A 12,623-nucleotide genomic window follows, 5' to 3' on the forward strand; every position below is an offset into this window, starting at 1 on the left:
ATTAAACACGTGGTGCAGGCATAGACAATATTTTAATGTTTGGGTATTTTTAAAATTAATTTAAATTATTAAATAGATGTTGTTAATAACTAATATAACTATTTAAATTAAAACTATAAAAATATATTCTCGGTTAAACAATCCAAGGTTACACAATAAAAATATTTGAAAATTATCTGTGAGCACTGTTATAATATTTGTTATCTGTGGTAAAAATTAGAGAAGGTTCAGCACAAGCAGGGAAGGGAGTTTTTATAATTTTTTTGTCATTTTATTTCGCATAACTTTTTTATTTATATCCAATTCAGTAGACATGCTTATACAAGATGATGTCTGATCAGTTTAGAAAAGTAGAACCATATTCACCAAAGTCCTCGCCCCGAGGAGCGAGGTCACCAGTTGTGTCTCGGCAGGATTCTTCTGGTACCCTCAAGACTACGATCTCGCTGGGCAAAAACCCGTCCATAGTACATAGTGGACCATTCTATTTGATGAAAGAACCTCCAGGTACGAATCACCACTAAATTCGTAATAATTACTATCAAAATTTTATAAACACAAGCACTTTCGCTTGTTAAAATCTTGTTAATGTCATTAATATCTACTGTTTACTTCTAGGAGAATGTGAATTAACAGGGGCGACAAATTTAATGGCGTATTATGGTCTCGAGCACTCGTATAGTAAGTTTAATGGGAAAAAATTGAAGGAATCACTCTCATCCTTTCTACCTAATTTACCTGGCATCGTGGACGGGCCAGGGCAGGAGGACAATAGTACATTAGGATCTGTGATAGCTAAAAGACCCATAGGTGGTAAGGAACTGTTACCGTTGACGAGTGCGCAGCTGGCTGGCTTCAGATTGCACCCTGGGCCTCTGCCCGAGCAGTATCGCTATGTGAGCGCTACACCACCAAAGAAACACAAGAGTAAACACAAAAAGCACAAGCACAAAGATGGTGCACCTCCCGGACAAGATACTCCTTTACAAGGTATGTACTATATACCAGTTATTTTATTGTACTAGTATATTTAGAAGGAAGTCTTAGTAAACTATTTGTGCAGAAAGTTAAGGGAATTCTATAATTATTATTGGTGCACTAAACATGACGTTTTTGGTTATTTTACCTGTTTACTTTTTATAAATGAAGGAACATAATAAAAATAGTTTAAAAAAACTAAAAAAACACGCTTTTTATAGAAAACCGGACTAAAAAATAGAAAATTTTATCACATTAGTGTATTGACAATTTTATCAAATTAGTGGTTTGAACGAAATCTGGCCGTTTAAAGTGGGTCAAAATCGCGCCCAAAGAAGTCGGTTACAAACATACAGGTGAAGCTAATATAAAGCGTGTAAAAAAAATATTATTTAGAAAGTTGACAGGATAAACATATTTTGTAATTAAATTTACAATAAAACACACAATTGCAATGTATATTTTATTTTATATACAAAATTCATTCCAGACTCTTCAAATCCAGACACATATGAGAAGAAACACAAAAAGCAGAAGAGGCATGACGATGACAAAGAGCGGAAGAAACGTAAAAAAGAAAAAAAGAGGAAAAAACAGAAGCACAGCCCCGAGCATGGCGGACTCACACCACATCAACACCCCATGCCTTAGATATATACTGCAAGTTAATGGTCTAACCAAGAAGCTTATATCTAATACACTGGAGATTTCAGTATTGGCAAGTGGCAAGTGGGTGTGAAAGGGATAAAAATACATACAGGCGTCATTCAAGGTCATATTTTCTTGTTACAAGTTAATGTTCATACTGAAATCTCCAGTGTAATAGATATAAGCTTCTTGGGTCTAACAATGATATGGAAACCAATATAATGTAAATAATGTTCAAATTGTCTGCTGACATAGTCCTGAGGATTTTTACTATTAGGGAGTGTTCAAGTGTTACATAACACAATTTTTGAAGATTTTTGACCTTCCTTGTAACATAGTAAGTGAAGTCCCATGTCCCCAAGTGGGGTAAGGGGCAGATGCATTATGCATACATCTGTTTCACTGATCGATTTTCTTTAGGGACAAGAAGGTGATCAGCCTTCTATGTCCTGCCAGACTGAGACATTTTTTTTTCTTCGTCTCCACCAGGAATCAAACCCAGGACCTCTCGGTTCTACGCTCACGCGTCAACCACTATACCAAGGAGGCGGTCCTTGTAACATACTGTAGCATTATTTCTGTACCCCAGTAACGCATCGCAATTTATGAGACAATATTGCATTATGTAATACTTGAACGCCCCCTTGTTCTATGGGAAGTATAGAAAAATGTATAAATATTATAAGCATGAATTTTCCAGCAAGAGGTAATATACTTTTGTCTTGTTTATGCAATTGTTTTAATGAGAGATGTCAAGCAAATGTGTGATCTATTCTGCCATTAAAAATCTGTTTTTATATAACCACATTGTGTTTCACATAGACTTGTAATTTTTGTAGAAAAGGGACACTATATTATTAAAACAATGAAATAAATAATTGTTTTTGCTTGAAATTATTGCTTGATATATATTGAATCATGAATAATCAGTCATGTAATTATAATTATTATCGTTAAGTATATCAAAGACTATTGGTATTTAAAAATTCCAGATCTGTGTTTTAGTGTCACTTTGTATTGGTTTTTATATCATTGTATAAATTGTTTAAACTTAGTTTCTATTTCGATCCACACATCTTGAACTCAGTCTATTTCCAATCTCGTAAAACTAATCCAAAGACCGCCTTTAATTCTGTCATATGAATTAAATAGAAAACTATTAAATAAGCTAAAGGGCACCTAGAAATTTTTTGACAATTAATGAAATCGTTAAAAAAATTCTCTGGCCTCCATCTCTTTAATTTTTAAGAATATTGTTTCCTTTTTTTCTTCATCTAGAAATGGTTTGTTAAAAGTTATTTATGAAGTAACATTTTAAGAGTAAAAATAAATGTTAGTGCAAGTATAGTTAGTGATAGATTTTAGTTTTTATATCTGAATAGTGAATAAATTTATACAGAGCTCAAACTGTAATTAATCAAAGCAGATTTGATAATTTATTATAAACTAGCGGTCCGCCCCGGCTTTGCCCGTGGTACATATTTACGTTTTCTCTACTTAAGAACCATCCTCGTACTTCAAGGAATATAATAAAAAAAGAATTATCGAAATCAGTCCATCCGTTCACGCGTAATGTTTTGGTACAAGTGTTCTCCATATTCGAGATTATTATACGTTGTAGCAGTAGGTTTTGATTAAGCGAATGTTGAAATTTGCGAAAATCATGTTAATCACACTTAGCATAAATGCAGGTGTATCTTTTGATTTTGTTGGCTTATGTATCAGATAGATTTTTATACCTAATTGTTAACTTAATTTTCCAGCTATTTTGAGTTAGTTAATTTCTAACTTGTATAGAAAAATGACAAATCAAGTATGTAATATAATTTTTATCCTTAAATTAAATAATAAATTATTTGTGTTTAATTACCATAATTTAAATATCCATACTGCTTTAAACACTACTAATAAAGCCCTTCGTAATTACGCCTTAAAATACTGTCCTTTTGATAAATACAGATTGAGCATCATTTATTTGTAATACAATTCAAACAATTTTAGTTATTGAGTAATCATTAACACTAAGATCTCTAATTTACGAATTGTGCGCGAAATTACGTTAATTTTAAATTACTATTGTGAATTAGAAAATTCATTACTATAAGGGGCCAAGGTGGATCTATACTTTCTCAAAACTATGTCTCTTATATCTGCCCTTATATTACTCATAGAAATGTTAAAATTCCTTCAATTTATTATGTATCAATCTCGCAAGAAATACCTGTTGTTGTACTTTACGATATTTCGTTGAGTTTAGTGATTGAAATATATCTAATATCCAAACTATGGGAACATGCAAATTCGTGTAGATACAGTTTGGCCTACTTGCATATACATTTAGTTGTCGGCATTTGAAAAAATAAATCATGCGTGGGACTCCGTTACACAAGAGTCTGTATTTATTTGATGTTATGTATGATTATTATGATAATAATAAGGGAATTTAAAAACTACAGCATTTGTTTTATTACCTTTTTATTCCTGCCTCGTGACAGAGGCGTTAAATATCAATCATAAATCTGGAGTGTCTGTTTGTAATAATAATAGATATAACCGCTCTTTACTAACTGCATAGGGATGCCACATAAAGGCCACATATTATGTCGCATTCATAAACCTAAATCATTATTTTTTCCGTCTGTTTGTTCCAGCTGATTTCTGGAACGGCTGGACCGATTTTGACGGGACTTAGCTGACAGATAGAAGTACATCGGCTATAAGTGTCTAAACACACTATGCAGAACTTACACGGCTTTTTTACATTCCGACATATTGGGCTGATGTACCAGGTGTATCGCTAAATATGCACAGGCGATTATTCCGTAATTTTTGCAGATATCAAAAAGCTTTAAATTGATATCAAACTGCCATTTTCCTCATTAGGTACTTAACCTTATGTAAAATGGCAATAATCACATTTTTAAAATAAAACGAGAAATATCCAAAAATCTTACAATAATGTAATAATGTTTATAAAAACACTTGGGAAATACCACGGAAATACAATAAGCTCTATAAACAGTTTCTAAATTTCAATAAAATTCTTTAAAATTTGCGAAGTAAGAAAAGCAAAAAACCAAAAATAAATAAAATCTTTCATTTTAAAATGTACATATTGTGATTTTCATATCTCATACTAAATGTATCATGTGTTTGAAGTTAACATTTTAGATATTTTTCGTTATATTTAAAAAAATATTATTTTTATTTTACTCATTAGGCAAAGAACTTTCGATATCAATTTAAAGTTCAGTTAATACTAAATACCTGTAAGTTACGCAATATGCGCCTGCGCACACTTAACGATTACACCCTGTTTAGTGTATACCATACACGTGCATATAGGTGCTTTTCGACCAATAATGTGCGAGGGAAATGTGTAGAAAATGCGTTGAAATGTCTTCTATTACTCAAAATTATACAACTAATAAACATACCTCACACACATCGCTCACTTGTTTTGCACAAAAACAAGTTTTGAGCTGTGTTGAGCGAGGCGAGGTAAATGAAGCTTTACTATTGGTTCTTTTAAAAGACTTTCCTCGCACATTATTGTGTGTGGAAAGTACCCTAAGTGCCGAATTCACGCAGCGGAAATTTAGCTGTGTAACTTTGTGTGTGTATTCCGTGTATGTTACGCTAATTTCGGCATTAAGTGTCGCCAGTAATTCAAATAGCTTTGCATGCGTTTGCTTCGATCGCATAATTTCGGCAGTGTGTGAAGACACTTAGGAGTAAAAAGAGAAAAAAAAGTTATTTCTTTTCTTTATTCATTATTGCTTGTGGGTGAAACCCCTTTGCTTTGTCTTTTTCAATAACATGTGTTAAAGCATGGACCAATAAAGGTAGGTAAATAAAACAACGATTTACAGGCGAAGTTTATTAAAAGTAATAGATTTACATAATATTAAGTCAGTTTCGCAGCTTTCGCTCGGTATAAAACGTGTGGGATTTCATTAATTCAAATAAATTAGTAATGCAGCACCAAATACATACACCATCCTTACAAAATGCCTACTTATACACTATTCATATGCTTTTGGGTCATGACAGTCATTAATACTATGACTACTAACCATAATGACAAAATATACATACGACTCAAATATTTCATGTAAAATTATTGCAACTTGAATATGCGCAAATGAAATAAAATGCAATGAGTTAGAAGGGCAAACAAAATTGCAATCTTCTTCAACCTCAACTTTAAATTTACTACAAATGCGAAACCACAAGCAATAAATGCCTGAAAATTTCAATAGAAAAATTGAAACTGCTTGTGTTTGTAAAAATTGTCAAATATCATTATTATTTATTACACTAAACGTGTTATGCATATCAAATACAAAGCACTGCATTCACTATAATTACATCGTCATAAGACATTCGCTTGACCTGTTAAGTTTAAAATAATATATCATAGTGGTAACTTCCAAATAAACTTTATAACGTAATAAATTCCTCGAACAATACTGAACCGAAGAGATCTATTGGACGACATCACATTTGTCACAATTTTGAGCAACACGTTGTCAAATACCACAAATATTAACTCCAAAATTATTGCAATATTTGCTAATCCCTGTTACGTAAACAATTCAAAAGATCGATAAAATAATTACAATAATAGATCATTTTTAATTATAAAAAGTGAAAGAATTGATATAATATTTAGTGCTAAAATTTTATACAGCTTTTATTATTAAAATGCAATTTATTCGTGTTATGAAAAAACATTGTATTTGTGAGCATACTGTATCAGTAAAAACATAGACTATGGCCTTCAGTAACTCATTTATACTATTAAGATTTTTCCTTTATAAATCTGGTTTTATTTCATGACCATATTTCATAAAAATATTCACTCGTGTATAATTTCATATCCAAATACCTATAGCTAAGCATCGATAAACGAAAAAAAAAAAATAATGAGCAGTTATTGCCGCGAATTTTAATTTTTAAAAGCGATCCATTTATTGGCAAGTTACGAAATTAGTCGAAAGCGAAAATTGGGCAAGCTAATAAAACATAAAAATTATCTAACCTACAAAAAATATTTATATTCGTAACAAATAAATAATCAAGTGTATTTAAAACAATTATTATTATTAGATTATACAAATTGAATTATAATACAAAATCATTCACAACGGTCAAATTTACAATACATTTAAAACTAAATGTAATGGAGGACCTACACAATCTTGTTGCATGACATGCATTTTATCATACAAAAAAGTTTAACAATGTAAGTCAATCATGTTCAAGTGTATCAATGTTTATAAGTATGAAAGTTTGACAAATAAGCATGTCATGCATCATGATCGTCTAGGCCCTGCATTACAGTACACAGTCCGTTAATTTCACATATCTACAACTATCTCTGTCTGACACTTTGAAAAAAATATGGCTATCTCGCTTTTTTAATATTACATTATTCGATTTTGAAGAAAGACCTTTGAAATATTCCATGTTAGAAGGTAGACATTATTTTACTATAAAATATCTAGCTAGGCTTAATTACATTTTTTCTATGGTTTTACTTGTGTATTTATTTATCTACAATGTCACATCTGAGCTGTTAGATTCTTATACAAAATTCATAAAAAATCAAATAATGTAATATTGAAACGTAGCGAAAAAACTTATTTACAAATAAAATATACACGCACGTTCGATATACAGTACACATTAAAACATTATATTTAACAAATTATACAGAAATTGCACAGATAAAGAAATGTTTCACACTGGCAACATTTATTAATATTTTCTTCAAAATTTCTAAATATACTGCTATGATAAGCAAGTTTTTCTATATTTATTATGTAAACGATGTCGTAATGCTTAGTATTTATAACAGAATAATGATAACAGCATTTACTATTTATTATATTTTATCTGCATCGATATAACGATATCATCGTTTCTTTACAAAAAAACTGTTACAACGAAATGTATGCTATGAATCACGACTAGTTAATTTTAGTTTCGATTAAAAACACAAGTAAATGATACACGTAAGAAAACACAGCTGGATCACGTACTCAGAATATAAAATGCATAGTATTGATAAATGTGAATGACATTTTTACGTCCAACATCCGCTAGATATTATTATGCAAATGTTATTTTTATGGTAAAGAACATAGCTTATTCCATCATTTTTAAAATATTTCTATTTTATCTCTTCCTTTTAATCATTTTTTCTAAAATTTTAGACTCCTTCGCTTTGCTATACCACAGACTATAGATTGAGATCAACCCTCATGTGACAAATAGTGCCGTAAATAGGCGCAAAGCTCTAAAAGTCAAATCCATACATTTCATATCACTAACTTTAAACCACGGACAGTATATTTCTTAAACTTTTGCAATACAAATACACACTACACTTTATGAATATATTGTATAAGCTTCGTTTTGGACTATAGGCCTTATACTGTATACATATAAAAACATCAATTCCATAAAAATAACAAATAGCAGATACCATACACATTACAAATTCACGAAGGCGCTGTTACTTTGTTGTCCCAAATAATTCATAAATTATTATCCGGGATAAATTCTATCCAAATACAATAAAAGATTATTTTCATGGGATATAACAGGATAATATCCCATAACTTTTATATCCCATTGAAATACATTAAAACGAACCGTAGAATTTTCACATAACTATACATCAAAATTCAACTGTCCACATTTTTTGATTTTGATTTGATTTTTTCATATTCATTTATTCATTTATATTTTTTACGATAGACACAAAAACGTGTTTCTTGTATCCATACTAAAGGCATAGAAAAATAATTTTTCAAAAGTAGTGTGACAACAAAATTATCCATACTGCACACAGATTTTGATATTAGTGTGATAACAAAAATACAAGACAGATTATTTTTTTTAAAGTAGTGTGACAACAAAAAATAGGTGGGTAAAACCGCCTTCACGCCGTGTTACTAGCTTTAAAAGTATACATTTTAAGGTTGATGTTCCGACCGTCCCTCCATACATTTTTGATTACCTCTAAACACTTAACACAGACACTATTTCTTTAAAACTAATCATTTTATCACTTCTCTATAATGAAATGTGTGCGCGTTCGACCTTTTTAATCAATAATTTACAATATTTACTTAGAAAAACAACAGTAAAATACCGGAAAAATTTGACACTTCTACAGTAGTGTGCGTGACTTTTGCCAAGCGAAACACGACATAAAGCACGACATCTAGCGCATAGACTATATACTTATTACAGATCTAGCGCGTCAATGTCTAAACGAAAGGCGATGTTTAGACATTGACGCGCTAGATGTCGTGCATTCGCGTTCGTTATCTTATGCATAATGAGCATAATTCTAATAAATCAAAGTTCTGTGTAAAAATTGAGTAATTTCATTTCCAATCGTTCAAAGAAAATAACAATAAAATAAAATAAAACTAATGACCTTAGAAACTATGTTTTTTTTTATTTATTACTCATTATTGTTCGTCCGTCGTAGGTCTGTAAACTGTATTGTACACTGAAGGTAAATGGTACTGTAGGTACTTTAGTTCGGCGTCGTCGCTCGTCGGCTTGATATAAAATTACATTCTTGATTTCATTGACACGCGCTATGATTTGCGCGCGGAATTTCTTGTGTTGTGAATTTATTTTTGTATGCTATGCATTTTAATTGATTCAAATTGCAATGTTTCTCTAGTATGCATTTGAGACTATATTGTAAATTGTAATAATTGATCGTGGGTATAGTAATTAATTATTCTAATAACGCAATTAGTAATATATGTATTTTCGGTGGGATTCAAAACAAAAAATTGGCCCATGATTTTTATGAAATTTCACCACATTGCAAATCACATCAATCATAGTTCATACACATGTATGACGAAAGTGATTAGTATTGTGGCTAACATTGACTCATCAGTTCATCACTGAAACCAGTGATAAATCAGTACCTATATCATATTGTGTTTGAATATTTTTAAACAATGATATAAGTATACAATTATTATAAATCGGTAAACTATCAAAGTAATCACAAACTTGCAAACATTGGTAAAATGTCCAGTAGTTTATGAGCCTATTCATTACAATCAAACAAACAAACAAAGTTTTCCTCTTTATAATATTAGTGTAGACAAACACTATGAATACGATCACGAATGCAAATTCGGGGATTTTCTAATTATTGCTAAATAATAATTGAATTCGTTTTGAAATACTCTATAATTTTTAGTGTATAAATAGACATTTATAATGTGGTGCTCATTTTTTTTGTACTGCTAACGCTATTGTAGGTACCTATTTTCGTTGTTTTATTTCAAGTGAACACGGCCATACAATTTTGTCACGAGCCGCCTATGATTGTAGGTACTTTTGTTAGGCTCCTTCGTCGTCCGCGTCGGCTCGAAAGTTCTTGATTTCATTGTCACGCGCTATGATTTGCGCGCGGATTTTCTTGTGTTGTGAATTTATTTTTGTATTATTATTATTTTTTATTTATTTTTTTATTTTATTGATTCAAATAAAATATTTCACTAGTATGCATTTGAGACTATATTGTATTATGTATAATTTATCGTAGGTATAGTTATTCTTATAACGCAGTTATATTTTCGGTGGGACAATTTGACCCGTGATTTTTCTGAAATATCACCACGTTGCAAATCACATCAATCATACACACGTATGACGAAAGTATAGTGGCTATAATTGACTCATCAGTTCATCACTGAAACCAGTGATAAATCAGTACATATATCATATTTTATTGTGTTTGAATATTTTTTAAACAACGATATATACAATATTATTATAAATCGGTAAACTACCAAAGTACTTCCGAATTTTCAGACAGACAAACAAGTAGTTTGAACACGCAGTTTTCTTATACTAGTAGCAAAAATCAAAACCATAATATTATGTTTCCCTACTATATTTTACTAAAAGTCGAGTGCGTCGAAATCGTAAATAATAATATGTTTTTCACCTTAAATAGTGTTTTAGGTTTGTTGTTGTAGGTAGGAATAATAATAATTATTCTTACATGTTGGTTATGAAATGTATATTGAAATAATTTACTTTTACAAATCATTAGTGATATAAGTTTTGAGTGAAAATGCTCGGATCAGCATAATATTATATGGTACTTCAAATACATGTTTTGATAAAAAAAACAATAGTGTAATAAAATAAAACTGCGTTTTATTGTAATCAATGTTGACAATTTTAAATTCCAAAATTATTGATCAATAAAATAGTTTACACCAACAAATATAACTTTTATTTTTATAACAATCGTTCATAATATAAACCGTAGCAGGTGGCGTTTTGAAGTTCTGTCTACTCATACAGAAAAATGGAAAACTTGTTTTTTTTGTAAACAATTTATTACTCATGTTGTTTGGCAACTCGAAGCGTGGTCGTCCGTCGTAGGTACTTTTGTTCGGCGTCGCGTCGTCGTCCGCGTCGGCTTGATATAAAACATTCTTGATTTCATTGACACGCGCTATGATTTGCGCGCGGAATTTCTTGTGTTGTGAATTTATTTTTGTATGCTATGCATTTTAATTGAATCAAATTGCAATATTTCTCTAGTATGCATTTGAGACTATATTGTAATAATTGATCGTGGGTAGGTATAGTAATTAATTATTCTAATAACGCAATTATATTTTCGGTGGGATTCAAAACAAAAAATTAGCCCGTGATTTTTATGAAATTTCACCACATTGCAAATTATATATTATACAATTACAATTACAATTATTATAAATCGGTAAACTATCAAAGTAATTACAAACTTGCAAAATATGCTTTTCCGAATTTTCAGACAGACACACAATTTTATTAGTTTGTTTTAGCAAAGTAGGTACCTATACCTATACGCTTACGTCGCGCGTCGCGTCGTCGAAAACGGTGCGCCCAGAAACAAACATACCTAATTCAGTTACAATCCTTTTTTTGTTCCGTAATTTATTGTATTTATTCTAATACGATTTTTTTTATTCGTCGGCCAGTTCTACTAGGTATAAAAAGATAAAATTGAAATATAATTATTGTAGCGACAGCCATATTATGTTACTATGTTTTCGTAAATATGTTTTTCACCTTCCTGGTTATTTTCACATAATCTTATCTTCTTATATATAAAAATGAATCGCAAAATGTGTTGGTAAGCGCATAACTCGAGAACGGCTGAACCGATTTCGATCATTCTTTTTTTATTATATTCCTTGAAGTACGAGGATGGTTTTTATGTAGAGAAAACGTAAATATTATGTACCACGGGCGAAGCCGGGGCGGACCGCTAGTATATATATATAAATGAATCGCAAAATGTGTTGGTAAGCGCATAACTCGAGAACGGCTGAACCGATTTCGATAATTCTTTTTTTATTATATTCCTTGAAGTACGAGGATGGTTCTTATGTAGAGAAAACGTAAACATGTACCACGGGCGAAGCCGGGGCGGACCGCTAGTCTTATATATAAAAATGAATCGCAAAATGTGTTGGTAAGCGCATAACTCGAGAACGGCTGAACCGATTTCGATAATTCTTTTTTTATTATATCCCTTGAAGTACGAGGATGGTTCTTATAGCTAGAGAGCTAGTTAGTTTAGTTTTAGTGCAGTGGCAGTGTAAATGTTGTTGTTGAGGTTATGTAAATTTAACACTTTAGTTAACTACCAAGATATAAAGAAATGAGGATAGGACACAATAACTATTGGTTGAGGTATTTATAAACTCATAATATACTTTTAAAAAAATCACGTTTTAATAAATTTCTAGAATTAAATTAGAACAGCTGATTCAAAATAGCCTAAAAAATCTTAATAATAATAATTACGCTTCACAGCAAGAAGAAATGTACCATATGTACCCGCACAAAGTCGATATTGTGTTGCCTACCGTTCGACTCAATGGCTAGGGTTGTAACTACCTTTAATAATTATTACCAAACTAATAAACCGAGTGATGCGA

General features: G+C 30.9%; 2 protein-coding genes and 1 long non-coding RNA gene across 3 annotated transcripts in view; 2 read left to right on the forward strand and 1 right to left on the reverse strand.

The window, feature by feature from the left end:
* The window catches only part of LOC149485590 (uncharacterized), a 73,187-nt gene extending 69,108 nt beyond the window's left edge, over window positions 1-4,079 (forward strand). Inside the window, exon 2 of the long non-coding RNA XR_016316042.1 lies at window positions 2,237-4,079. This is a non-coding gene — a long non-coding RNA (uncharacterized LOC149485590). The remainder of the gene's footprint in view (window positions 1-2,236) is intronic.
* Window positions 225-4,079, forward strand: MED19 (mediator complex subunit 19). The gene is made up of 3 exons (XM_089698848.1): window positions 225-507; window positions 619-990; window positions 1,469-4,079. Exons 1-3 carry the CDS (start codon window positions 327-329, stop codon window positions 1,627-1,629), a joined length of 714 nt encoding a protein of 237 aa, XP_089554974.1. The 5' UTR covers window positions 225-326; the 3' UTR covers window positions 1,630-4,079.
* Window positions 4,080-5,491: 1,412 nt separating this feature from the next.
* The window catches only part of LOC149485600 (leucine-rich repeat flightless-interacting protein 2-like), a 34,716-nt gene continuing 27,584 nt past the window's right edge, over window positions 5,492-12,623 (reverse strand). The window contains exon 9 of the mRNA XM_089698853.1: window positions 5,492-8,612. The gene's annotated coding sequence lies outside the window, so the exon portion shown is untranslated. The remainder of the gene's footprint in view (window positions 8,613-12,623) is intronic.

This window comes from Colias philodice, chromosome 9 (assembly GCF_061535455.1).
Source record: "Colias philodice isolate Cphi_HAF_F1 chromosome 9, ilColPhil1 Martin Lab GWU primary, whole genome shotgun sequence".
Taxonomy (NCBI): Eukaryota; Metazoa; Arthropoda; class Insecta; order Lepidoptera; family Pieridae; genus Colias; species Colias philodice.

Coding starts and splice junctions, on each gene's coding strand:
- MED19 (XM_089698848.1), top strand. CDS start 327: ATGATGTCTGATCAGTTTAGAAAAGTAGAACCATATTCACCAAAGTCC. Junction 508..618: donor TTTGATGAAAGAACCTCCAG/GTACGAATCACC, acceptor GTTTACTTCTAG/GAGAATGTGAATTAACAGGG. Junction 991..1,468: donor ACAAGATACTCCTTTACAAG/GTATGTACTATA, acceptor AATTCATTCCAG/ACTCTTCAAATCCAGACACA.